This window comes from Crocodylus siamensis, chromosome 15 (assembly GCF_052110815.1).
Source record: "Crocodylus siamensis isolate JL-2025a chromosome 15, ASM5211081v1, whole genome shotgun sequence".
Taxonomy (NCBI): domain Eukaryota; kingdom Metazoa; phylum Chordata; order Crocodylia; family Crocodylidae; genus Crocodylus; species Crocodylus siamensis.
Genome location: NC_143409.1, coordinates 52,079,944 through 52,107,885, shown reverse-complemented (window position 1 = coordinate 52,107,885; position 27,942 = coordinate 52,079,944). Strand labels below are relative to the sequence as shown.

At 52.5% G+C, this 27,942-nt stretch overlaps 1 protein-coding gene across 9 annotated transcripts; it reads right to left on the bottom strand.

Moving 5' to 3' along the window:
• Positions 1 to 672: 672 nt before the first annotated feature.
• Positions 673 to 27,922, bottom strand: TRIM39 (tripartite motif containing 39). Of its 9 annotated transcripts, XM_090029766.1 has the most exons (13): positions 23,783 to 24,191; positions 22,471 to 22,599; positions 21,800 to 21,943; positions 18,516 to 18,595; positions 18,301 to 18,389; positions 12,490 to 12,582; positions 11,415 to 11,561; positions 9,708 to 10,126; positions 6,884 to 6,979; positions 6,024 to 6,254; positions 4,189 to 4,211; positions 3,518 to 3,633; positions 673 to 2,153 (listed from the first exon to the last, which is right to left on the bottom strand). In XM_090029766.1, the coding sequence occupies exons 8-13, from the start codon at positions 10,119 to 10,121 to the stop codon at positions 1,606 to 1,608; spliced, it is 1,428 nt and encodes a 475-aa protein (XP_089885892.1). In that variant the 5' UTR covers positions 10,122 to 10,126; positions 11,415 to 11,561; positions 12,490 to 12,582; positions 18,301 to 18,389; positions 18,516 to 18,595; positions 21,800 to 21,943; positions 22,471 to 22,599; positions 23,783 to 24,191; the 3' UTR covers positions 673 to 1,605. The 9 variants fall into 9 exon arrangements, with proteins under 9 accessions (XP_089885892.1, XP_089885890.1, XP_089885889.1 ...); XM_090029764.1 differs by lacking the exons at positions 11,415 to 11,561; positions 23,783 to 24,191 and adding an exon at positions 27,564 to 27,922; XM_090029763.1 differs by lacking the exon at positions 11,415 to 11,561 and having other exon boundaries at positions 18,516 to 18,723; positions 23,783 to 24,187.
• Between the last annotated feature and the right edge of the window lie 20 nt (positions 27,923 to 27,942).

Sequence of the window (27,942 nt, the reverse complement as noted above, 5' to 3'; positions counted from 1 at the left end):
TTCCCTGTGGGTGGTTCTTTCCCCCCATTGTATGAACTTGTGGAGACAGCATCAGTGCTCTGTGCTGTTCCTGCATTGTTTTATTTTCATCCCATGGTCCCCTCTCCTCTTTAAAAAGCTCCAGAGGAAGAGTGCTACATAAGCATCCCAGAGCTCCTGGTAGTTTCCATACCCCAGAGAACTGCAAACAGCTTCAAATAGGAGAAGAAAACTCTCAAGGCTCCCAGTGTCCTGCCCAATCCCACAGTTCCCTTGGGACTGCCCCGTAATTCCTCCATAAGAGCAATGCTGCTCAGGGAAAATAATGGATTCCTAGAAAGTCCTCCAAGGTTCTACCTCCTCCAATAAGGCCACCCTGGCTAAAAGGGGCAAGACGGGACAGCAGATCTTCCACTCCCAGGGCCAGGCCCTGACAGAATATGCTGCCAGGGATACTACTAGTGGGGAGGAATGGCACTAAACAAGGCCTCTTACAGACAACAAAGGATTATAATGGACTTCCATACCTCTGCCTATAACCATAAAAATTGCTAGTGTCCATTACTGCCAGGGACTGCATATAGCAACTGAGATCATTGGAAGGCAAAGCAAGCACTTGCAAACTTTGTCGAAGCAGAAACAGGTGTCAAGAACAGCGTAAGAATGCACAGAAAAATGTCATAAAAAATAGTATGAGAGTATGGGTGTGTATGTAGAACACCTAATATTTTGGCTCCTGTTTCCATCTGGATCTCATAAAATTGTGTTGCATTAGAACAGCTCTGGGTAAGTCCTTTCGAAGTCTGCCACCTCTTTCTTGTGTTCTGGACAGAAAGAGTTTTTTGGCCCCTGGGGTCCACAACCTATTCCCCACCTGGAGGCAGGACACCTAGTGGTTGTACCAAAAGTGGAGAGAGACAGGACTCTTGGTTCTGTTCGCAGGTCTGGCAGGGAGGTGTGGCAGAACACTAGACGGTTAATCTTTGTGGTCTGCCAGCACTGCAGCAGGGATAATGGGACTCACTGGATAATCACGAGAAGGAAAAGGAGAGTCTGGAGTTTCTTTTTGCCTCATTGTCCCAGACAGCTTGCGCAGGGTATAATCCCTGGCTCTGTTCACACTTGGCCCAGAGGAAGCCCAAGATTGATCTATCCCATGTGTTTGGGCCAAGACCTCCTGTCAGCTCAGAAGAGCCCACCTGGGAGGAGGGTCTGGAATGGGAGAACTGTGGGATTTCACCCTCCCTCCCCGCGCCCCACACATTATTTATAGGACAAAAGGGAGTCTGTGATCCATTCTAGCTCCTTACCAACATTCCCCAGTCCATGGTAACCTGCAGGGCATCTTGGAAGGCAGACAGCACTATACCCCCATCCAAGGCCCACTGAATGGGAGAAACAAGATCCAAGCTCTCAGGGTGATTGCCAATCCATGGAGGGTCACAGCAACCCAAGGCTCCTAGTTTACAGGGTTGGGCTCAATACACATCTCCACCACATCTGATGGGGTAGAGGGAGGGGTGGCATGATTCCCCCTCCACAAGTCCATACAGACTGGTACAACCCATACCCTGCTGTCGGTAGTCTAGCAGGCTGATGAGCCTGGCCCAGGACCCCTATGTCCCATCACTCCCAGTCTGTTGGAGACCGGATGATGAGGGGAGCTGCATTCTTGCGCCCCGCACGGATGCCTGGATAGAAGAGGGGCCAAATCTTCTCAGTGAAAGTGTCAGTGAAGGTGTAGATGTGGGAGCGGTCAGTGACATTGTAAAAGGAGACCTTCCCAGCCTCATAGTCCAAGAAAACACCAATCCGCTTTGGCTTGACACGCAGGTACAGTGGGGTAAAGGGGGTGGTGGTGGCTGCATACTTGTCCCCATTCCACAGCCGCACACGCCAATAGCCTGTCTCTGGCAGGGGCGTCAGCTCACCCTTGCGGCTCACCGAGTCTTTGCACACACCCAGAGCCCAGTGGGTTTTGTCACCCACCTCCACCTCCCAGTAGTGGCGGCCTGAGGTGAAGCCTTCAGCTGCCAGGACGCAGGGGTAGATGGTGAAGCGCCGTGGAGTGTCAGGTAGGTCCCGCAGTCGGGTATCCACAAACTTGACGCTCTTTCGGTCTTCTGAGAGTACCAGGTTGGGGTGGGCTGTTTCAGGGTCAAGGGTCACATCCCCTAAAGTGCAAGGGAAGAAGCTGGGCAGTTAGATTCCAGAGGGGTAACTGCGCTTTGGGAAGAAGCTGTATTTGCCCTCTGTCCTCACTCTCTCCACTATCACCCCCCATGTCAATCCTATACCCCTAAACCCTCCACCTCAACCGCAATCCACCTACTATCCATCCAGCTCTGGTGCCCCTTCCCAGTCTTGCACCCAACAGTCCATGCTTAGCTACACTGCCCCCATGCCAAGAACCCTTTCATTTGCCTCTCCAAGTGGAGTCACCTCTGGATCTTCCCCCACACAACCAACTCAGAACTGCTTCTCAGCACACTTGTTGGCAAAGACCAGGCACAGTCATAACAGTCTCTGGCTCTTTAACAGATTCTGAAGCTACATGCATAACCAGAGGTAGCAGGGAGGGCGTCAGACTGCTTAAACATTCTGATGCGATACAAGAAATCATGGAGCTATGTTAATATTTCAAAGTCGAACCTGTAAGGGGTGAGAGACTGGAATACACGAGAAGAGGCAAGAGACAGCAACACCAGATGTGTGAGAGACATGGGACACATGATGAACCCAAGGGGGAGAAGAAGGTGCAAATCCCTATACAAAGCCAGACAAAAATGAGGCCTGTGGACCACCCTCACCAGCTAAGATGACCTGACCTGCAATCCCCCAGAGAAGCCTGGCTACAGATTATCTTCAGAACTACACAAGACTTACGCAAAACTTCTGTTGTGTCTAAGTTGTGTGCTGCTGATGTGTTTTAATTTTGTGGTGTCTTAGCTTAGGCAAAGCTTTTCTGTTGTTTTGTTGCACACTTGAAATTGCAAATTGCTGTACTCAAGTGCTCTCTTCAGAGAATGGACTATTTTTGTTCAAGCATTCATTAATTCAGTGCCACTGCCTAAAGCCTAATATGAAAGTCTGGTAACATACTCCCAGCCCCCTAAACCTCCAGCGCCTCCCAAAGCACCTCCTTTCTCTAAAGTCCACAAGCAGAACACTAGTACACTAATATCTTTCTATCACCATCCATCAGGACATTCTTTCCTCTACAAAGACCTTCTACATCCTCCAGTAGCCTGCACACTTGAAAAATCTTCTCTCCTCCCAATGACATCCTGTCCATGCACCCAAGCCTTTTGTCTTCCTTCATGAGACTCATAGCACCCCTCACTAGCCCTTTCAGTCTCCCACCAAACATCACTGAAATCACAAAGAGGAGTAATAAATGAATAGTGTCCCCTGACATAGCTCCTGGCAACTGAGACCCTTTCCTCAGGAAGGTGAGGACACTTCCAGTCCTGTGACGGAAAGGGGTAGGAAGGGCAGGGGATCTCCATCTCCCAGGGGCCTCAGTGCCCCAACTCACCGATCAATCTCTTAATGATCTTCCGGAGAGCGAAGTACTGCCGGGGGAAGCTGCAGAAGTTCTTCTCCAGCTCGATGGGGACCGAAGCCAGCTCCATGGTTTGGACCAATTCACACCTACCAGGGTTCACATGAGGTGGACATGCTTAGCTCTACATCAGACATGGGGACACCTCCTGGGAGGTGAAGGTATACAGAAGAACAACGCTGGTCTGTGCTTCAACCCCATGGTCACGGGATATTTAAAAAGACAAACAAACCAGGCCTCCCTTGCAAGCCTCCACCCACCACAAGGAATGAAGGTTTCCCCAGGCTTAGGAAGGGTGAAACTAGCAGATAAAGGAAAGTAGGGACAGCAAAACAAGTAGAAAAGGAACCCAGGAGTCCTGATTCCTCCTTGGCCCCTTGCTCTGGGCCTTACTGCCCTCCAGAACTCCGGATGGCAACCAGGAATCCTGGCTCCCAGCTGTATTGCTATAGCCATAACACCACTTTACTCCCATATTCTGGCTGTGCTGCTGGTCCTCCTCTGTAGCACCAGCCTGGTCTCAAACTATAGGGATAGGAGGGGCATCAGTTTCCCCTCCCACACTGAACATAGGAGACAGGGATGCATTTGCATTATCCTGCTGAATTGCTGGGGTAAACAGAAGAGGGAAATGAAGCCCTTACCTTTCCAGGGTGCTCTTTATATCCTGTAGAGACAAAAAGCAACTGGTTAAAAATTCAGCCCGTGTTTTAACAGCCTTGATCCATGCACAGGATCATCCCCTCCAATCTGTTTTCTGAGCCCTACCTGGGGCAAGGTCATCCCTTCCAGCTTATTCCTTAGGTCTTTCCCTGTCCAAAAGATGGAGACATCCTTCTCAAGTTCCATCTTGCTCACTGCCAGAGGTCAGGACTGTAGACACCCCCCCCCCACCTACAGCCAGGCAGTTTCAAGCAGTCTTAAGCTGAGATTCCTCGACCAGCTGGCCTTCCTAGCCTTTTCCTTGCCAAAATAGGCACAGCCCATCTTGAGCTGGGGTCACCTTGGTGCATCACTCACTATGCAGCAATGAAAGACAGGGCTGAAAGAGTACAAGAGTCATCTGGTTCAAACCCCTAGCTCCATGGGAGCAGGAGGGCTACTCCTCAGTCATCCCAGTCCAATACTTATCCAGACTCCTCTCATCAGCCTCCAGTGAAAAACACTCTCCCAAGGTCCCTGGGCAGTTCATTCCAAAATCCTGTTTTTCTAGCAGCAAGGAACTTTTTCATGCTATAATGCAAAACCACTGTTTGGTGTCCTGCCTTCTGCAGCAAGGGGGAAAACCATCTACAAAGCCCTACAAAGTAGGACTTTCACCAGCATAGCCAAAGCAGCTAAACCCTGAGGTGAAGGGCAGGAAGTTGAGACAGACACACCCGGCAGCTCATCTATGCTGCACCATCCAGTAGTGTCACCACTTGCTCAAACTGTAGAACTGTTTGTGCCAGCACTGGCCAAACTGTAGAACTGAGACCCTACAATGCAGTCGCCTCATAGCAGGTCTAAGCATTCAGCCCAGAGTGGCCCTAGTACCCCCTCAGCCTCAGGCAAACTTCTGTACACATGCTTATACCTGAGATGGCTACTTTGTCTCATAACCAAGGTTTGGTTCCCACAGAGCAGATGGGATGTGTGCTTCAGCTGAGGTCGGAGACACGGCACGGAGGCAATGCAAACATGCTCTAAATCAGTGGTTTTCCAGTTTCCTAATCATGAAACCTTTCGCATCATTTCTGCCACAGAACCTCTGCCACTATCCTAATAGCTGACATGGAGCCAGGGAACCCGGCTCAGTAATGGTGGCGCACTGCCTCATGGCTTACTCCACCATTATCCCAATCTCTTTGGCAAACTACAGCAGAACTCCAGGGTTCTGTGGAACAGTTTGAAAACCACTGCTCAGAATCACTGGTTTATACATTCATAGAAACATGGGGCTGGAAGGAATCTAAAGAGACCTTCTAGTTCAGGCCCTGCTCTGACACAGGATCTTTCTAAGGGAAGCCCCTGGAACTCCAGTCAAGTTATATCTGAGTATCCAAGTTTGTATCCCTATGAAACAAGCTTGGAGTGGACAAAGGAAGTCTTTTTGGGAAAAGGCCTTAGGGGATGGGTGGAGATTTGGCAGGCCTCAGTGGATGGTTCCACCCTTATACACATGGAGATGTCCAATGAAACATCTCTGCACCCACCCACCATGTCTAGGTAGGTGAGAAAGTGCTTTACATAGGAGCTCTGGGGATCAGATGGGAGGCTGGGCTACTTCCCACAACCATCACTTCCCATGGCAGGGATGAAAGGGGCTGAGGAACAACTGGGAATGGCTTGGAAGTTCTGGAGACAGAAGTCCCTTAGCAGCTATCCTGCAGAAGCCCCACATACAGCTGGGACTTTCCATGTAAGAAACTTCTTGGGTAGATTGAACTCCCCAAAGGTTGTGAAACAGGATGTGATCTTCTGTGGCATCAAGCCTCACCTTGAGCATCTCTATGCCCGATTGCAGACACTTCTCCTCAATTTCAGTGATGAGGCGGTTGAGGGAGAGGCGCTGGTCCGACAGTTGGGCCACGTTGTCTTTCAGCTTCTGCAGGATCTCCTTCTCCTCCTCCTCCAGGTGCCGCAACAGGACCTGCTGCTCCTCCTCCAGGAACTGGTGCAGCTCCTCAAACTCACTGATGATGAGTTGCCGTCGGTTCTCCACTCTCCTCTGCAAGGAGGGAAGAGGCAACAGGGAATAAGGGAGGGACCACACTTGAGTCAGCAGTGAAAAAGCCCTGCTGGGCAACAAACTAAGGAGCAAGGAAGGGGTAGGGGGAGAGGGAGGGCTGGAAAGGAACATCAACGTTTACCCCAAGCTAGTGGCAGAAGAACAAAGAACCAACCACAATGGGACTTTGGGAGCCCCAGCATGTAGACACTAAAGGTTAGTGGTCAGAGTTTTAGATTAGAGCAGAGATCTATCAAGAACTTCGGGGGTATCAGGATTTCCATTTTGTCTCAAAGATGACACCTGCCCAGGACTGCTGAACCCTGCTCGCCACACTAGAATGAGCACTGACTTCAAGGGGAGGGTGCCCCTTACTGAAGCACTGCCTCCTTTTGTGTTCCACTAGGGAACTGTGCTCAGTGCTCTGAGAAGGTGGCCCCCATGCACATCTTCCTGCAGCGCAGAGCACCCCAGGGCTCCAGCACTGGTGTCAGAACTGTTTGCTAGAGGAAGCACCCCCTGCACACCCCTCACCCAGCTGAGATCCTACCCAACTCCTTTCAGCCTCTCACAGAGGGATCTGTGAACTCTAGCAAGTGACCCAGTAAGACTGAGTCCATGCCACCTGCCTTCAGCTCCCCAGGCTTCTTCTCCTCCCGAGATTTGCAGTTAGCAATGTCCTGCAGCTTCCGCTCTAGTGGCTCCAGACACTGCTGCAGCTTCTCCTAGGAGAGAAAAAGAGAAACAATGAATAAGCAGCACAATTTGGGGCACAGTACCTCAGCAGAGACAGTGGAGAACAGGAGAATGGGTTTTTCCAACATAGCCCAGACAAAAAAGGGCTTTGTCAGGTGAGAGCTGCAACCAGCAATTTACCAGTAAGGGACTGTGATCCTGTCACACTTCTAGCAGATGGAGCTGTGTCAGCAAAAGTTGGCAGTGGAGACTACATGGGAACATAGGACTGGAAGATACCTCCTGGCTCAGGTTGTTGACCATGTCCTATAATCCCTGAAAGGATCAAGCTTCATCTTAAGAGCAGTTATGAGTTTTGTTCTCATTTGTTTGGGAAGGCTGCTCAGACCCTCACTGCTCAGAGCAAATGCTGAGCCACTGCCAGGAGGCACAATCAAGGACCTTGGGGAACTCAGTCCCACATGGGCTGCCATAGCTCTCACTGAACCACTGGATTTTTTCCTAGAACTAGAAAAAAAATCCAAGTGACCACAGCTAGAGATAAACTCCAACCTTGCTCCAACTACAACACCTCAAGGTTCCACAATGCATTGCTTTCTCTTCCTCCAATAAAGCCACCCTGGCTAAAAGGGACAAGATGGGACATCAGATCTTCCAGTACCAGGGGCAAGGCCCTCAGAGAATATGCTGTCAGAGATATTACTAGTGTGGAGGAATGGTACCAACCCAGACCTCTTACAGACAACACAGGACTATAAGGGACTTGCATTTCTGTGCCTATAACCATACAAATTGCTCGTGTCCATTACTGCCAGGGACTGCATAGCAACTAAGCTCACTGGAAAGCTAAAGAAAGCACTTGCAAACTTTGTTGAAGCAGAAAGAGGCGTCAAGAACAGTGTAAAAATGCACAGAAAAAGTGTAATCAAAAAGAATATGCGAGTATGGGTGCGTATGTAGAATACATAATAAAATTAATTATGAAAATACCCTATAAGCAGCCAATCGGTGTAATAATAGCAAGAGTAGGAATAATTTATATGCAAGTAGTAGGCAACCATCTGACTGTCCTGGATCTTCCTCCAATCTCCAGACCTTCCATCCCCCACTGAGACAGAATTCAAAGGCTAGACCACGTCTGGACACTTGGTGCCTTGATAGCTGTAGTTATAAACATATCTGAGAATTGAACCCGAATCCCCAACATGGCACACACAGATTCTACCAGTGAACCACAACCACGGGTCAATATGCAAGTAAAAGGTATAAAAAAGTTTCAGAACAGCAAGGCTAGGGACAGAAGTTACATCTAAACCAGTTTAAGTGGTCAGAAACTAGTTTAAACTTGTAATAGAACAGAAGTTCAGTGCACATAAACCAGTTTCAAAATGGCTGAAATTGGTTCAAGATAAACCTGGCTGAACATGGTATCAGACTTAAATGATTTGGGTCAAACTTGTTTATTCAACTTCTGTCCCAGACCCCTTCCTAGTTTAAGTTAAATCACAGGGCCCCCACATCCCAGCATGCTTCCCAGCCCTAGGCTGGGCTGTGCTGCCTGTTCCAGCAAAGAAGGGTTGGGGGGGATGGGGGAAGGGGTGTAGGGAGGGGAGGGGGGTTAAACCCACCTTTCCCCAAGTACAGAGCTGCCCTGCCCTGCTCTGCTAAACTTACTGCTGGCTGCGACTGTGGACTACAAATCCCAGGAGGTACCTGGAAACAGGAAGAGGAAGTGATGAGCACCCTGGAGAGCCTTTCTGCTGTGATTCTGGACTGCAAATGCCAGGTACCTTGGGGGCAGCAGGAAGAGGAAGCAAACACACAGAACACGCTGGCTACAGGCATGCTCTATTGCCTCCCGGCTTCTGGCCTGAGCCACTGCAGGCATGTGGCTGTCTCCTGAATAAGTAGTAAATGTGCATCCAGTTGTTTCTCAGTTTAATCTCTGCAGCCTAGACTAAACTGCAAAGGCTGAAATAGATTCAGCCTCTGGCTTTTTGACTGTCTGTACTTAGCCCAGGTCACTGGACTATCGAACTGTCAGATGCTCAGGGGTGTAGTTTAGCAGTCCCAGCAAGAACCCAGGCCCAGGTGTCTGATCAACACAAGAGAAAACAAAGCTCACTTACAAGACAACTAGTACATTTCTTAGCATAAAAGCTTGTGCACTATCTGCGAAATAAACCTACATTATAGTGGAGTGGAAACTCCTGTGTCTCGAGCAGTCTCCCTCAGCAACCCACTGGTTCCCCAGTCCAAGACCTAGTGAACACACCAGAATGACTACTAGGGGAAACCAGCCCTAGGACATGGAACAAGGGCAGGCCTCTGAGGGTGATTCTTCCCAGTGTAGAAGTCATGTGGTACCTCAATATCCAGGTTATAAAAGCCGGGTCACAGCACCCTTGACAGACAGTGAGTGGCCACGCTACAATGGGCAGACCGACTCCCAGGAAGTCTCCATTTAAAAAAATATGAAGTGTTCCATACCTTGAGCAGAGCCCTTCTAGGAATCAGGAGTCCACCCTTACTCTCCTCAGATTGCGTGCAGCCACCATAAGGAAAGATACTGATGGAGAGCAGTGGCTCACATGGCTTGGACTGACTGAGGGCAGACTTCAAGATAGTGGCTTAACCTGGATGAGAACCTCCATTTTGCACCATAACAAATGCTGTATGGCCTCCCTTTTGGGGAAAGTCCCATGCGTAACCTTGTGGACCCGTCTCTTTTTCACCCTCCACTAAATCAAGTCCCACCTTGTACTCCAGGGAGGCATCATCCAGGGGTACCACGGTGTGGGAGCGGTGGTCGTGGGATATCTCACAGACTAGGCAGACAGCCTCCTGATCTTCCTTGCAGAAGAGGTTGAGCACCTCATTATGCTTCTCACACAGACTCTCATCCCGCACCTTGCGCTTGGTGGCCTGCAACTGCTTGGCGATCTCCACCATGTTCCCCAACTGCCGGTTCGGCTTCAAGGTGCGGTGGCGGAAAGTCTTGCGGCAGACAGGACAGGGGAAATCTCGGTTCAGCTCCTCCCACCAACGGGTGATGCAGGCCCTGCAGAAGTTGTGGCCACAGTCTATGATGACTGGATCTTTCAAGTACTCCAGGCACACGGAGCAGCTCGCCTCCACCTGCAAGTTCTCCAGAGGATTGGTGGTGGCCATGGCTCCTGTGAGACAGTGGAGAATTGCTGCATGGGAATGGACTACAAAGCTCTGCCTCTTGGCAGATGGACTGGCTAGTAAAGAAAAATTAGACCCTGGGGACCATCCCCTCCAGGAAGCACTTGCTTTGAACCAGCAGCAGACTAGGGGGGCTGACCAGGTCAGAGAATGATGCACAGCCTTTCTGCATTAGTTTCCCAATCTGTGAAACATGGGCACTAGTGCTCCCCTGCCTCACAGTGGAAGTGGTAAGATAAATACATTCACAATTGTTAGACTCTCACAGTCATGCAGGGCAGCTAAACATAGGAATAGATGCCTATCAAAATCAGGGAAGCTGCCTCCTGACTTTGCAGCCCAAGCATGCAGTGAGGCATGGCAACTCCCCCTCCTCCAAATCCAGTGCCTGACTGGCTGCAAGGCCTGGTAAGCCCCACCCCTCCCCAGAGATTGACAGAGAGCCATCTGTCAATCTTTATACAAAGGGGTGGGACTTCCAGGGCCAGATGGCCATCTGTCAATCTCTGAGGAGGGATGAGACTTCCTGGGCCCCTCAGCCATAGGTGTGGGATGCCCAGCACACTCCACTGCGATAATTACTGCCCCCTGCCTCCAGATGTCAGGGCTTCCCACTGTTTTCTGTTTGCAACACTCCCCACCCCAACACACACACTTTTTTATTTTTCCCACCTGCTGTTTTTGTCCTTTTTCAGGCGGACCTACCAATTTTGCATTTTTTGTAAATGAACATAACATTACAATTTTGGTAGGGCCCTATTTATAAGATACAGGTCTCCCTGCCTCTGGAACCGAGTCCCTCTCAAAACCTGGACAGCCCGGTAAGTGAAAGATGGCATGAGATGCCTGCATTATGCAGAAAACTTTTACATCACAAGGTTCTTGAAACTGCATGACACGAGGATACTCTTAGGTGTCAAACATGTCATCGGCCCTGAAGGCCACCCTAGAACTGGCTGGAATTAGATTCTCTGCTCCTTCCTTCTGCCCCTAATCCTAGACAGCTATTTCAACAGTGAAAAAGGAAACATGGGGGATGCATTGCTTCTTTTGGCATGAAAAAGACCAGAAAGGATCAAACAATTAAAAAAAAAAAAATCAATCAATTTCCCCATTTTCAAATAAGACATTAACAGCTCCTTCCTTACAGAAGTGGTATATAGATAACATCATTTCAAAACTCTGACATGGTCAAATGTTACAAGAAAGTGGGCCAGAGAAGTTTTAAAGATTCTGTAATCTCAAGTACATCTACCACTTTTCACCATTTCTTACCATTTTTTTATATTTCATGCAACATCCTCTTTAATCTTCTGAGAGGCTGAACAGAAACCCTGACTCCTCCCTTATCAATACAATTCACTGTTTTGTATCCCTTTATCACATTCCCCTGTGCTTCATCTCCTTACTTGACTCCAACACCTGCCAAACAAATGGGAGAAAAATCTTTCTTTGCTACAGATTCAAAATCCTGCCCTCTACCCTTAGATTTGGGAAATGCTGCCCTAATTTTGGAAAGCTGAGCCTCACCCCAGGAAAAGTTAAACCCTCACTCAATGTATCCACATGCAGAGCCTCACAATTTGAACCTTCCTCTCCTTCCTTAACTGTTTTACCATTTGTCAAAACATTAACAACTTAGTCTCCATCGTAGCATCTGAACTAGCTCATACTAGAAGGAATGGCAGCTCCCACTAGGAGGACCTGAACATGCCATAGCTCTCAGACCTATTGCCTCTGGCTCTGAGGACTCAGACCTGCTCTACATAACAGAGAAGCCTCCTCTGCCAAAATACAGTAGGCTTTTGCACCAAATGCCATCACTCCACTATGCCTGATGACTCCCTATGTCTGATGAAGGGTGACTGCTCCCGAAAGCTTACTAAGAACTTTTTTCCAACTACTCAGTTGGTCTAATAAAAGATATTACATCTACTCAAAGAACCTTGCCTGCCCATCTCTCCACTAGGCAGACGAGGTTCTTTGGGTAAATCCGGCATCTTTTATTAAACCAACTAAAATAGTTGGAAACATTCTTCATTGCAAGCTTTAGGGTACAAATACCCTCCGTATCTCCACTACAAGGCTCTCTACCGTGCTAGCAAGAACACAGAGGCAACTGTAAGGCTCAAGTCAGACACTTCATGCATTTTTTCAAGGTCTTCTATGTAAATATGTCTCTAGTATTCATTTCACAGCAGAAGAATGCCTACAACTCCTTAGCCAGTACTTTCCATTCTCTTTGTTAGGGTCCTGATGGAATGACGCAGTTCACATTTAACTGATGAGTCATTAAACTAGTGGAAGATTAATGGGACCACAGGTAAATGGGAAAGAATGGAGAACTCACCTTCTGAGTCCTGGGGAAACTAACAGGTCTCTGACGCTTTCTAACAGCCAAGATGATTCTCTGAGACTACCTTACCATCAATAGATAAGCATCCTACAGAGGGAAAAGTTAAAGAAAAATAAAAACAAGTGGGTGATAGAAATGGTGCAACTAAAACAGGTTTTCAGCTATTGCCAAGGGAGGTCCGCACCAGATACTTCAGAGGGAGATATGCAATGGTGGATGACCTTGAAATAACTGGTGCAGGCAGAACTGCAGCTCCCAGCTGCAACTCAGAACAATTTCTGCAAAGTGTTCAGCGATACAAGGTTACCTAGGACCAAGCAGAAGTTCACTGTTGATTCCAGGGGGAAGGGAATCTAGCTGCAGGCTGGGAGCCTGCAACCAGATCCCATAGCAATGGCCAGGGCTCTATGCTAATGCTCACTGTTTTCAGACTGGGAGGGAGCTCATTCTTGGGGCTCCCCAGCCCTTGCTGGAGGGTGGGGTGAGTGAACTGGAGGCTGTCCCCCCCCCCCCCGGGCTCTACAATATACCCACCACTCCCAAAGCGGCAGCTTGGGGGCGTGGGGGTTGGGTGTTGAAAAGACCCCAGTCTGAACTCCAGCATTTCCTCTAAGCTGCACAGCATCCAGGGCCATGCAGGCATGCCTGGCAGTATGGCATGAGTGTGCCTGCCACACAGCTTAGAGGGAACACTGCTGAACTCCCTTTGCTACCTCTCCCTCCTTCCATTCTGAAAACAGCACCAGGCTGGGAGCTCAGCAGACACAAGTTACAAAAGACTCTACATTTTGAAATGTCTTTATCTGATACCTCATGCAACGAGAGAGAGAGAAGCTGTTAATGCCTCTTAGCACAGCCATGCCCCAGGTCAACAAACCTACCCAAGCTGAACAAGCCCATGCCCTGAATAATATGTCTTCTATAATAAGACGGTGGAAAGGAAAGGCCCTAGAAAGGAGACCATGGTCATAGTACTTGATGTGGGACAGCAGACTTAAGCCATCAGTCTGTAAGGTCTGAAATTTGCTGCAGACAAAAGCTTAGCCATGAAATTAAGCCAGTTGTCTGTTTTTATCCTTGGGTTCTCTCACAGCTAGGAACAGAGGAAACGTGGAGGTTAAAAGACAGGAACTAAGAGCCAGGACTCCTGGGTCAACAAACAAGCATAAGCCTCTCCTCCCACCTCTCATTTCCTAGCTGTAAAATGGGAATAACATACACTTACACAGAATCTAGTGTTATCTGCCTCCCAACATCCAAGTGAGATGACTAGATCCCGAAAGTGAGATGACTGAAATCCAGAATTTTTTTTGATCACTTAAAATCCAGTTGTTTGGGTTTTTTGAAGGGATGGCACAGTCTTCTGCTTCTAAATGCCCCATCCAAATCCAGCCCAGGCACATACTATGTCATAACTTTCAGGGACACTTCTCCCACTCCCACTGTTACAAGTTTACCAGTGAGTAAAAATCAAATAGGCTGCTTGCAGACATTAAAAAAGACAAACCAAAAAACAGAGTGTTACTTTAAACTCTGCGTACTCCCACACTGAGCACATCACATAACCAGAAGAGGCACTGCACGAGCTGGATCTGGCTTGCCCAATGTCCGTATATCTTGGGCACTTTAGAGGGACGTTTTTATTACTTTTAGCTAGCAGCTGATTGAATCAGCTTTAAATAAAAGTGCCAAAAAGTTCTGCTGAAGCACCCAATCTATACAAACGCTGCAGAGTTGGGTCAAACTAACTCGCTGCTTCTTCTAGTAAAGCACCCCCATGCCACCCCCATGTCTGTCAGCAGCAACAGAGATCAGCATCACAACACAGAGATGCAGTTGCTTCTGGCATGGGCAGGGTGGAGATACTCATCTTACCAGAACGTAGCATAAGGAGAGCTTGCTAGGGACAGGAAGGTTAAGTGGTTAGACTATCATTATTAGGGGTGCACCAATGGAGATTTTTTGGGCCGATACCAATGGCAGACTTTTAACAAGTCATATCGGCCGAGAAAGATCTGATTACCAATATGTAGCCATGCAACTTAGAGAGCAGTGCCTGGCTGGTAAGTCTGTTGTGGGGGAAGAGGCATGGGGGGGTGGGGGGGGCAGATCATGGCCCCCACAGTGAGGGTGGGAGTGGGGCTGGGGCAGGTGCTGCACAGCCAGGGCGGGGTATGGGATGAAGCCATGAGCATCTTGTCCCGGGGCAGCTCCTGCAACTGCACGCACCCTATGAGGGCATGGGGGGTGTGCCCCAAGATCTGCATGGGGCAAAGGTAAGCTGCCACTGTGGGCTAGGAGTGGCACCAAGCTCTTCCCGACAGGGTGCTGGGCTAGACTGCACTCAGGGCTGGCAGCAGCGGTGCTGGGAGGGTAGCTGGGGGGGGGGGGGGGGGGCGGGCTGCAGTCACCCCTCAGTTTACACCAGCCCCCACTCCGAGCACCACTGCCTGCCCTGAGCACAGCCCGGTCCAACCTCCCATACCAGGAAGAGCCTGGCACCACCCCCAGCCCCAAGCAGCAACCTGCTCTTGCCCCACACAGATGCGGGGGCACATTCCCCCAGTGCCCTCTCAGGATGCGTGCAACAGGAGCTGCCCTACCCAGAGGGTCGCTTTCTGTCCCTTACCCTAGCTGTGCCTCTGCCCCAGCCACATTCCTTCCCTCACCATGGGGGTCTTGATGTGCAACCCCCCTCCATGCCCCTTCCCTCACAACAGACTTACTAGCTAGACTTGGCTGCTCTCCAAACTGCCAGGCTGTGCTCTTGGCTGCCTGCATGCTGCACTGTGGCTGTGCATGTACTCAGGGCATTTATTGGCTACCTTATCAGGCACTTCCGCCAGTTTTCCTTATAGTGGTGCCAATCCGCTATGGGACCAATGTATGGATGCACCTCTAATAACTGTATTTATACCATTAATGCATTACAGTGAACATTTAACAATTAACATTTTTGACACATGGTTGGTGTTTGCTAGGGTGGAGTTAAATGAATTATGTTTTCATATTACGTTGGGCGAGTAATTGCATGATTTACTGGTACTACAGAGCACATGTCCCTCAGCCCAACATGTCCATCCTACTGAACCAGTGTTGTATGACCTTCAACCCAACCCACAGGTATGTGTTATAATGGTTAACCATTTAACCAGTAATCAGAAGAGTCTAAATGGCTACTTTTTAAAGTGATATTTACATTCCTAGAGCTTGCCCAGCACTGAAGTGCAGCTGTCTCTGGGACAGGATGCAGCACTCAGCCATCACAGAGCAACACTGAATGTTAATTTAAAGGTAGAAAGTGAATGAGATCAAAACTGTGCAGGTGATGTGTAACTTAAAAAATAGTGAACTTCTCCCCATGTTGCTTGGCTCTGACAGTCTGGCTTTGCATGGGGAAATCAAAGCAGCTTCAGGTAAGAAAGCCTTACATGCTGTATGACACTTGTTGATCTGTAGGGGGCTGGTGACTCTGAAGCACTTGTCTGAGCAATGCAGAACCTTCATGGACTTGAGTTGGGGGGCAGGGGTGATAAGCTAGAAGGGGAAGAATAAGGAAGCCGGTGTCCTCTCTTAGCATAGCTTTGGGCTCCTCTGCAATTGCCTGCAGCCTTCAAGCAAGAGATTCCCTTATCTGTCTCAACTCTGCCCAGTCCCCCTATGAAGCACTGAACACCCGGCATTACCCATCTTCCAGACAAGAGTGAGGATGGAAGGAAGTGAGGGGGAACGCACAAGTCCCCAAACTGCGGGGAGGGGCAGAGAGCAGGAAACTGCGAGGCCCACCACAAACAACTACGCCCCTTAGAAAGGGGGGCACGCAGAGCACAGCCGCCGACTGCTGGGGACGAACACACTGCAGAGGGGAGCGAGCGGGGGAGGGCGGCAGTTTCACAACCAGCACCCGGCAGGGGCCGCGGACATTGCCCGGAGCCGTGGGGAGGAGACAGCCTGGGACGAGGGTCACAGGCAGCAGCGAGGACAGCGCGGCGGCGCTGGGGCTGGGGGAGGGTCCGCCGCGTCCCGCGTCTCAGGGGCGACTTTTGCCCCGGGCACCGCGCCCGCCCCCTTGGGCGGGGCAATGGCCGGGGCACAGGCTCACCGGCCGCGCACTCACCTGCGGCCGCGCGAGCCCCGGCCCCGGCCCGGCCCGGCCGCTCCTCCCTGAAGGGACGCCGAGCCTGGGCCCAGCGCCGGAAGTGACAGACTAGTCGGGGCCCGGAAGCCTCCGCTACGTCGCCGGAAGTGCGTTTCCTATGCTGCTGCCAGGAGGCGCGGGCCAAAGCAGGCGGCGTGGGAGGCTCATAGCGGCTCCCACGCGCGAGCCACGGCCGCAGCGACCAGGACAGGGCGGCCGGGAGACGAGGCGCGGTGACCAGGCCGCGGCCGGTCCCCGGCCGGAAGTGTGCCTTTTCCAACCGGAAATAAGCCTTCCCCGACCGGAATTCAATCCTCTCTCCTCCCCGCCTGTCAAAGTCCCTCCGTGGATCATACCAAACGCACCGGCTGCGCCCCGCGCCCTCCTGGAATGTACGACACGCCGCCGCCCCGACCAGCTACGACACCAGGTGCACACACACCAGGCCTGCGTCCCCTACCCTTCTCCATGTCTGGGCTATACGGAATTCACTGATTTCCCGCCTGCCGCGGGGGCTTCGCGCACGTACCCCCAACCACCCCGCATCGCGGGGAGTACCATCGCGCCCTGCCCCTCTTAGTGGTCCGTAACATTCAGCCCCTCGGCCCCCTCTTCCGGACCGTCCAACATGGGCGGGCCCCGCCCCCCTGCTGGAGAGGACCAAATCCCGTCGCCTCTATGTGGACCGTACCAAAATGAGCAACCTTCCACCCACACTTGAAGCCGCCCCCCTCCCCTTGTGGAATCGCCCAAATCACGGGTCCCGCCCCCCCAATCCTAGGGACATCCACGTGGAACGTACCAAGAGCAGCGCGTGCCTCGGCCCCTTCTGGGAAGGACCAAATTGGCGTCCGGGGGACGCGGCCACGGCCCGCAACGGGGACTTCGCAGTACCGTCCCTGGCAGCCCTCACACCAGCCCCTTTCTGGAGCGTACCAAGATTAGCCCCGCCCCTCACAATGTTGCACGTGCTGGGGGTAATTGACGCCTCAACAAGGGGGAGGGGATGTCCCCCAAAGGGGTGGGGGATGCAGCGCCTAGTGGGGTGCTCACACAGCGGGGGGAGGGGAGGATGCAGTGATTACCAGGATGCACCCACAGGGGTGGGGATGCAGTACCTGGGGTGGTGTCCACATTGTGGGGGATGCAGTGCCTTTTGCCCTCTTTCCTGCAAAAAAATTCCCTCTGGAAAAAAGGGAGGGAGGCGGCGGCTGGGGGGTTCTGCTGTAATTGGCCCCCGGTGGCTGTGGGGTGAGAGGTGGAAGATGCAGGGGGGCCCAGTGCCTCCCTATTCAGCCTGGTGCCAGCGAGCCCATCCTCACCTTCATTGCAGTTGTCGTGGGTGGTGTAGCACTTGAACACCATGTACTACCCACCATTGAACCCCGAGGTGCCCTTGCATATCTCGCTGGGCATAGCGCAGCACATTATCTCCAGGCCCACCTGGTTGTCTGCTGCCAGCCCTGAGGGAGGGAAGCAGGGCTGAGCTCTGGGCATGTGTCTGCCCTCTGCCACCCCCCTTCCCTGCTGTGGGGCAGGCCTGAGGAGACGGGCAGGGGGTGGCCTCCCTCCCGCAGGTGTCTGCGGTGGGACACAGGCCGCCCTTTGGGCAGAACGGGACAGAACAAGGCAGGAGAGGCTGGTCAGGAGCAGCTGTGGGCACGTACCTTGCAGGGGTTGTCACTCTCCTGCTCTTGGGGCCAAGATGGGATGAGGTTTCACTTGGTCAGCTACTGGGATCAGCATCAGCTGGTAGCTGAGAAGATAATGTTGGGAGAAAAAGGGAGGGGCTGTCACCTTTGGCTGCCAGGGGGGAGAAGGCCCTGCAGGCACAGCTACTGAGGGAAACAAGGACAGGACAGTGGGACACTTCAGTCCTTACGGGTCATGATGGAGAGGCAGGATCTGGAGCGTTTTGCCACACGGTTTGTCTCAGGACGCACGCAAGGCCCAGAGCATCGGCTAGAGAGAGACGTGAGATGAGCATGTGTCACACCGTGGCCACCACACCATACCACCTGCCAGCCCCAAACCCTCATGCTCGTGGAGGCGTAGCAGGGCAGCTCTGCACTTGGGGCAACCGCAGGCTCCTGGGACAGAGAGGGTTAGTTATGTGGATTGTGGCTGCACGATCAGCCACTGCTACGGCAGTGGCTCTTTGCGCCACCCCCACATCCAAATGGATTGTCCCCCCGCCCCCAGTTATGCTACTTCCCAGTGGGCTTGTTTGGAGCATCACTCATAGTTTCATAGCAGGTAGGGTCGGAACGGACCTGAGCAGATCGTCAAGTCCAACCCCCTGCCATGGCAGGAAAGAGTACTGGGGTCAAACGACCCCAGCAAGGTGTTCATCCAGCTTCCTGTTAAAGACCCCCAGGGTAGAAGCCAGCACCACTTCTCTTGGAAGTTGGTTCCAGATCCTAGCTGCCCTCACAGCGAAGTAGTACCGCCTCATGTCTAGCCTGAATCTACCCTCTGCCAGCTTGTGACCATTATTTCTAGTCACTTCTGGCAGTGCTTGGGGGAACAGGGACTTCCCCAGTGCCTGCTGGTCCCCTCTGACTAGTTTGTAGATCCCTCCTCAGCCTTCTCTTGTGGAGGCTGAACAGGTTCAGGTCCTGTCGCCTCTCCTCATAGGGCCTGCCCTGCTGCCCCCTGATCATGCAAGTGCCCTCCTCTGGACCCTCTCCATGCTGTCCACATCCCTCCTGAAGTGCGGCGCCCAGAACTGGACGCAGGACTCCAGCTGTGGCCTGACCAGTGCCGCATAGAGGGGGAGGATCACCTCCCTGGACCTGCTTGAGATGCATCTGTAGATGCATGACAAGGTGTGGTTGGCCTTCCTGGCTGCCTGCCCATGTTCATCTTGGCATCAATGATGACTCCAAGATCCTTTTCTGCCTCTGCACTGACAAGAAGGGAGTTCCCCAGCCTGTAGGTATGGTGTTGGTTGTTCCTCCCCAGGTGCAGCACCTTGCACTTGTCTGTGTTGAATCCCATCCGATCCTCATCCACCCACCCCTGTAACCTGTCTAGGTCTGATTGCAGCCTATTCCTCCCCTCCTTCTAGCGTGCCCACATCCCCCCACATATTGCTGTCATCAGCAAATTTGAACAGGATGCTTTTTACCCCCCTCGTCCAAGTCACTGAAGTCACTGATGAAGATGTTGAACAGTGCAGGCCCAAGGACCGAGCCCTGGGGGACCCCGCTGCCCACATCCCTCCAGGTCGAAAATGACCCATCCATCACCACTCTCTGGGTGCGGCCCTCCAGCCAGTTGGCAACCCAATTGCCTGTGTGGGTGTTGATACCACAACCCCCAGTTTCTTAATGAGAACGGGGTGAGAAACAGTGTCAAAGGCCTTCCGAAAGTCCAGAAAGACGATGTCTACTGCTACCCCTGCATCTAAGGATTTGGTGACCTGGTCAGAGAAGGCCACCAGATTGGTCTGACAGGACCTGCCTCTAATGAACCCATGTTGGTTGCCCCTAAGCATAACCTCTCCTGCTGGCCCCTCATGGACATGTGCCAGGATAATTCTCTCAAAAAGCCTACCCAGAATGGAGGTAAGACAGGCTAATTGGCCTATAGTTTCCTGGGTCCTCCTTCCTCCCTCCTCCCCTTTTTGAAGATGAGAACCAGATTGGCCCTCTTCCAGTCCTCTGGCACCACACCAGAGCACCACGAGTGCTCGTAAACCCGTGCCAGGGGGTCCCACAATGACCTCAGCTAATTCCCTCAGCTCTGGGGGGTGGAGATCATCTGGACCAGCTGACTTGAATACATCCAGTCCCTCCAGAAGTTCCCTGACTAGTTCCTCACTCACCCTTGGCCTGGGTGCACCTCCCCTGGGGTATAAGGGGGGCCCATAAGGGGGGTGGCTGTTCTGGTCCCTGCTCAGGAAAGTGGAGGCAAAGAAATCGTTAAATAGGTTAGCTTTGTCGTCTGGTGTGACAACGATTTCCTAGCATGTTTTGCAGGGGCCCCATGTTACCCAGAACCTTCTTTTTGCACCCTATATATTTAAAAAAGGACTTCTTGTTGTCCTTGATCCGGGAAGCTAGTCCCAGTTCCATCTCTGCCTTGGCCTTCCTAAGTAACCCCCTACATCCCTGCGCAACCGCAGTATAATCCTTCCTGGTGATGGCCCCCCTCCTCCATTGGGTGTGCACCTCCCTTTTAGCTAGGAGGCATTCCTGGATGCTTTTGGTGAGCCATGGGGGCTTTTGTGCCCTCCTGCCCCCTTTGATCCATGTTGGAATTACCTCCCTTTGGGCATCGTGGATCATCTCCTTGAGGAGCAACCACTCTTCCTGGACACCTGGCTCCCCTCCCCTCCGGAACCTCAGCGTTTCCCCAACTATTCTCCTTAGCTCATTGAAGTCCGCCCTCCTGAAATCTAGGGCTGCTGCCTTGCTGCATGCCTTTGCCACCTTGTGCTGGATGGTGAATCCCAGCAGGCGATGATCGCTGTCGCCCAGGTGGTCGAGCACCCGCAGCCCCCTCACCAGGTCGTCGCCCGTGGCCAGCACCAGGTCCAACAAGGCGTCTCCCCTGGTGGGGCTGTGCACCTCCTGGGTTAGATGGAGGTCCTGCACTCTGGCCAAGAACCTACGTGAGCGGTCACACCTGGCTGATTGGTCTTCCCAGCAGATATCTGGAAAGTTCAGGTCCCCATGATGACCATGTCCTTTGACCTAACTACCTCCGTGAGGTGACTTAAGAATTCCTGGTCTAGCTCTTCCCCTTGGTTGGGAGGTCTGTAGTAGACCCCCACCGTTAAATCTCTTTCCCCTCAACCACCTTGTATTCTAACCCAGGGCACTTCAGAGTGCCCCTCCTCTGATTCTTTGCTAATTGATGAGGATGTAATTGATGAGGATGTGTATTCCTCCTTAATGTAGAGTGCCACACCCCCCCCTTTCCTCCCTGACCTATCCCTCCGGTACAGCCTATGGCCCTTGATATTCACCGCCCAGTCATGCGTTGGGTCCCACCACGTTTCAGTGAGCCCCACTATGTCTGGGTTGGTGTCAGCTAGCAGGAGGGTAAGTTCCTCTTGCCTGTTTCACATACTACACGTTTGTGTAGAGGCATTTGAGGCCTCCTGAGAATGTGTGCACTGGCCCCCTACTTTCAGCATTATCCTGGCCCATTGCTTACCTGCGTATATGTTTCGCTCGTCGGTCTAGGCTGGGCTGTACTTGTGGGTATTGCTTGGTTTGGCAGTCCAAGGCTTCCTCCGCCCTCATCTTCCCCTTCCCCCAATGAATCTAGTTTAAAGCCCGCCGGAGGAGATCCACCAACCTAGAAGAAAACATACGCTTACCTTTAGGGAAAAGGTGGAGCCCATCCCATCCGAGCATGTCTCGTGTCACGATGTGCGGGTCATTGTTGAGGAAACCAATGCCCACCTCAAGACACCATTCCCAAAGTCACCAGTTGGTCTCTGTGATGCATGTTGCTGGGGGGGTCCCACTCACCTCAGCCTCCCGTACTCCAATCTGCCCCTGGCCTGAGAGCAGGATGAGTGTCTGGCAGATGACAAGCAGGAGCATAGGTGCTGACTTATTTTTGCCAGGGAGCCTAAGATGATGCCCCCACCACCATCACCAGGCAGCATAGCTGCAGCAGAGCCGAGCAGAGTCCATGTTGGGGGGCAAATGCCAGCTGCCCACTGCAGGCTTGGGGCTGCCTCCCCTGCTGTCCTCGCCCTGGGAGCCCTGTATCAGCCATGCTGCCATGAGGGGAAAATCCCTGCCCTCCCTGCCTCAAAAGCGGGACAAGCCCTGTGTGTTTCACCTCCAAGTGCAGCTCCTGCTGATAGGACTTACCTACAAGCACAAAACAGAACAGGGAACATGCAGTGAGGAGCAGGGCTCGGGCCATGCTGGGCTTCTCAGGGTCAAAGGCAGGCGCTGGGGCAGGGTAGAAGACAGCTTCCAGCAGGTAGAAACTGCAGTCTGAAGTAAGAGGGGAGAGACAGCCAGAATAATTTATCCTCCCAGAATACCCTGGGAGTTGGCACCCACAGGTAACTTCTTGGGAATGTGGGTGGACAGAGGTGACTGAACAGAGACTGAGCAAGAGCTGCCCACGCAGAGAACAGTTCCTGCCTAGAAGGGATCCCCCCCAGGCATGGAGTCAGTACTGTGGGGTGGGAGTCAAGACACTTGGGCTCCATGCCCAACTCTGACAAAAAGCATGAGCTCCAGGAGATCAGAGCTGAAGGCCTGGGGGCAGGACTCCTGGTTTCTGTCCTTGGCTTTGGGAGGGGAGTAAGGCCTAAAGTCAAGACAGATTTGTTCCAGTTAGAATAGGAACCTAGGAGGGAGGTCCAGTAATGGTTCTCACCCTCTTGTGGGGAAAATGACAATTCTGCCCTGTCCCGTGGGGGAGGCACAATGTAGGGCTTCCCTCTCCCCAGGGCTGTCAACAGATTTGCAACCTATGGCTCATTCATTTGGGGACTAAGGCAGCCTGTCCCATTTGCTCTTAGCAGTATGGAGTCTGTGACAACAGAGCAGGCCTGAAGGTAGCCAGCATGGGGTAGTGGCACATACCACCAGAAAAACATCAGTGTGTTTCTGTAGCATTGTTCCATACAAGATGGAAGAGGCCTTGGTTTGCCATGTGCTCACCGTGACTCTGCATTTGGTGACACCCAAATGAGTGACCCTTCTATACATCTGTCCACTAGCCAGATATGTTCTGCCCACCCGAGGTACAGCTGGGTCCAGGACTCATCTGGACACCAGCAAAGATTCTGTTTCTCTGAGCTGGCTGTGCTTCAGCAGGATCTTCTTGCTGCATCAGTTACAGAGAATGTGCTTTGTAAAGCAATGTGAGCAATCACCCTTGTGTGGATCTGCTTCCCTTGAGGGATAGGGCTATTGCTGTATCTGAACAGAACAAAGCTGAGATGAACACCATGTAGCCACGAATGGGTGATATCAGGGCAAGGAGACCGAGGTGAGACAGAAAAATGTAATTGCAGCCTGGTGAGCATGAGCGCCTACCAAGATTATAGGCATTTTCCAGTACCTTGCATTGCACCAAGCGCCAACTTCAGAAAACCAAGGGACACATGAGATCTTATACATGCTATCCAGTCTCTTTCCTTTCCCTGCAGTTTCTACTAGTTACCTGGAATTGCCTGAAAGAATTTTTGCCACATTTTCTGTAATAGGTGTGGCTGTCCCCTTGCTCTGCAGCCTGTGAGGAGCAGGTGGCCATTGGTGGTAATGGTCCGTTATCACGGTCAAGAGCCCAATGTCCGATGGCATTGTGGATACAGAGTTGGAGCAGTTGTTCAGTTAACCAGCTGAGGTGCTTTCTCTGCAGACCAGGCTTCATACTTCCCTGTAGGGCAGGTGTAGGCAGCTCCAGGTTAGTGCAGTGCAACGTCACAGCGTGGTTGATGGGCACATGGGAAACACTGGTCCCCAAGGGCAGTAGAGGTTGTGAGCCCTGGAGCGTGCAACACCTCTGCATTTTTGGGCAGGTCCAAAACCCATTGGTTTGGCCAAAGAGTTTTGCTAGCATGTGTGGGTTGAAGCAAAAAAAAATAAATAAAAAAAACACAGACAAGACCCCATTCTCCTCCCAGGGAGGAGGACAGAACATATTTGTGGCTCCCAGCCTACTGCTCTGATTCAGGTGACTTCCTTCCCTTCCCCATGCTAGAGATTGAACACAGTAACTGCTTCATTTGGAAAAAAAAAAAAAAAAAAGATACCCCACACCCACAAAAAAAAAAAACCAAACCAAAAAAAGCACAGTGTATCTTTGTTTCTTAGGTGGCTCCTCACAGAGACACAGACATCACTTTAAGGGGTGATTACAATGTCTCCAACACTCATTGATCCACCTGAGCAGAAGGGAGGGACCTGTACTATGCTCAGTTCTAGAAAGGAAGTGGGGCCCAGCAGGCTCAAGCAGGAGGGTGGTGGGGAAGAAGACAGAGCCAGAATTTCCTGTGCGGATTGGGACAGGACTGTGTTTGTCCCTCCTCCCACCCTGTCTTCCCTTCAAGACAGTTAGCTGGTGTGCAGAGATTGTCACCTGGAAATGCCCCATGTCAGCTGCATCTCTGTAATCTCCAAATACAGTATCAGGGAAGGAGAGAAGTGCATGTCTATTGTCATCAGTCACAACAAGAGGCTAACTGTTGTTGACCTTTCTGTTCTCCCCACCTATCTGCACCAAATCCTTTTCGTCTCTGGGGAAAAGTGGTGCTTGGCTGTCACCCTTGTGATCAAGCTCCGGGTTGTAACTGGTCTCTGACCCCATCCTGTCCCACTTCCCTGCTTTAGCCTACTAGAACCCACCTGCCTGCTGAATCTGGGGTTGAAATCCAGGATTCCACTCCCCTTCCAGAACCAAGTACGGAGCCTAAATCCCTAGGCCAAGGGGGGCCTTGTCTGGGTGACAGGAGGAATCATGCATCTCCAGTTTTTCCTCCCCACTCAGGGCACGGTATGAGCCCAGTTGTAGCCCAGGTGTACTTGGGCATGTACTCTTCTCCAACTGAAGGGGATTGTAAGCAGGGCAGGTATGCTGCGGGTGGAAACTACAGACTAAAACAGTTTCCCTCTATCTCCTACAGAGCCAGGCTGATCTGGAACTTAACTATATAGAAATTTATTAATATTTACAGGTCATCAAAAGATAAATATAAATACAAACATAATAATATATGTACCTATAACTATAAACCTTATTCTCTATACATGTAATCGTTTACCACCACTGGAGTTGCAGGTAAGTTACAGGTAAGTACAGGTAGGAAGTAGGGAAGGGTCCCAGCAAAGATCATACATTCTAAACTCTAATGAACTGTGAACTTACAAATATAAGCATGCCCAAAATATATGGCACATAAGCATTAAAAAACCCTACCTTAACCCTTTAAATGCCCCAAAGCCCATCTGGTCCTGAGATCTTGGCTGTGTTCCAGTGACTAGTGGGAAAATCCCTAGTGACCCTTGGGCCTTCCACAAAACCCAAAGAAACTTCTAAACTCCAGGGGACCTCCTTCCCTCGGGCCTCCCTCCAGAAGCCCCACTTACGAGCCAGGAGGAATCTCCCCACCTCCATGGGATCCCTTTACCCAGTAACTCACAATTCCCCTTGGCCAAGATGCTTCCTGCTACATGGAGCCTCCAGGGATGTTTGTTCCCTCTGGGCTGTTGCTCACTGGAGGCCCCGTGCACTGTCTCGTACACCGAGTGCTCTGCCTTCTGCTAGGGGTTGGAGGCCAGGATGCCAAGTGCAGCGCTGGGGCTCAGTCCATACCTGGACACTCCTGTAGTGTTGCCTGCACCGAACCACTGGCCCTGTGCCAAAGGATGTAGACCCGAGCTGTCTCATGCAGCTCCCAGGGTCTGGCTCTGTGCACCACCCATGCACTGAATGTCTGACCTCGTGCCACAGGATGCAGACCCAAGCTGCCTCAAGTGGCTCTCAGGGTCCTGATCCCTCCCAGACTGCTCTGTGCTATGCTGCCAGCACTGTCTGCCTGGCCACTTGCCAGAGGCTGGGGACCCAAGCTGCCTCTGCCACTCCCAGGGGCCCTCTCTATGCACCAACTGCCAGGCCTTGTGCCAGGGGTTGCAGACCTGAGCCACTTCGTGCAGTTCCCGGGGTCCTGTTCCATGCACCAAGCCATGCCCTGATGCTGTACTCCTTGCTGCACCAGGCCAACGAAGAGGTCTTCAGGGCAACAGCTCCACCCCACTGGTCAGCTCTTCTTCTGCCTGTTCTCTTCTTGGCCACCCTGTGCCAGACATGCTGCTTTTCTTCCCTCCAGAGGATTTGTGCCAATTTGCAAACGGACCAATCAGGTTCAAGGGCTATAGACTTCAACCAGGTCTGGGGTCTTCCTTTAACCTGGCACGGGTGGGGCAAGCCCCACCCCAGCAGTTACCCGATTGGTGGGAAGGCTCCACCAATCACAAGGAAGGTTCTCCAGCCCCAAGAGCCGGGCAGTTACCAGCAAGCTCCCCTTGTCGGCTGTGCAGCTCTCACTTCCCCGGTGAAGGGCAAACCCCAGGCCCAACACTCACTGGGTCCGGGGGGGGGGGGAAGATGAGCACCGGCCCAGGCATCCCAGGGGCATAGCAAGTGAGTCGCCCGACTAGCCCCTGGTCCCGCTTGGGTCGGGCAGCTGTGTCCCGGGCACGGCTCCATAAAGACCCTGGCGATGCAGGTCCCCTTTCACTTAGGGCGTCTCCTCTCCTCACCAGAGCAGGCGGCGTCTTTTCCGGATCCGCTCTCTCCGCCAAGCCTGTGTTCCCGTCACTGGCTGGAGCAGGTGAGCCCAAGGGCGGGCGGGGCCCGGGAGCGCCGCGGGAAGCGGGGTCGTGGCCTGGCCCGGCAGCTCCTCCCTGCAGGGACGCCCAACCGAGGCCTAGCGCCGGAAGTGACGGACTGGCTCGAGGCCCGGAAGCTCCCCGCAATGTCACCGGAAGTGCGTTTTCTCCGCGGCAGCTAGGAGGCGGGGGCTAAAGCAGGCGGGGTGGGGTGGCCCTATAGTGGCTCCCACGCGCGGGCTGCGGCATCTCCCCAGCCGGAAGTCCAGTCCTCTCCTCTCCCCGCCTGTCGAAGGCCGTTTCGTGGAACGTACCAAACGTACGGACTGCGCCGCGCGCCCTCCTGGAATGTACCACACGCGGCCGCCCAGACCAACTACGTCACCAGGTGCACACACGCCGGACCTGAGTCCCCCGTTCTCCTTGTCTAAGCTGTACGGAATTCACTGATTTCCCGCCTGCTCCGGGGTCTTCCCGCATATACCCGCCGCACCGCGGAGGTAGTGGTCCATACCATTCATCCCCTTCCCACCTCTTCCGGACCGTACCACATGCGCGGGCCCCGCCCCCCTGCTGGAGAGGACGAAATCCTACCGCCTCTCTCTGGACCGTACCAAAATGAGCGCCCCGCCATCCAGACTTGAAGCTGCCCGCACTTTCCTTTGTGGAACCGCCCAAATCACGGGTCGCCCCCCCAGCTCCTAGGGGCCTCCGCGTGGAACGTACCAAGTGCAGCGCGAGTCTCGGCCCCTCGTGGGACGGACCAAACTAGCGCCGGGGGACGCGGCCGCGCCCCGCACCTGGGGCTTCCCAGTCACCCCCTGCTGCGGGCCGTACCACCCCGGGCAGTGTCACCCCCCCTTTTGGAAGTTACCAAGATGAGCCCCGCCCCTGGCGCTGTTGCACGTGTTGGGGGTAATTGACGCCTCAACAGGAGAGGAGGGGATGTCCCCAAAACGGATGGAGTGCCTTGGGAGGAGGGTGCCCCACGGG

Coding starts and splice junctions, on each gene's coding strand:
- TRIM39 (XM_090029764.1), bottom strand. CDS start 10,121: ATGGCCACCACCAATCCTCTGGAGAACTTGCAGGTGGAGGCGAGCTGC. Junction 3,634..4,188: donor ATAAAGAGCACCCTGGAAAG/GTAAGGGCTTCA, acceptor GAACCCTGGTAG/GTGTGAATTGGTCCAAACCA. Junction 2,154..3,517: donor GATCATTAAGAGATTGATCG/GTGAGTTGGGGC, acceptor CTTGCACTTTAG/GGGATGTGACCCTTGACCCT.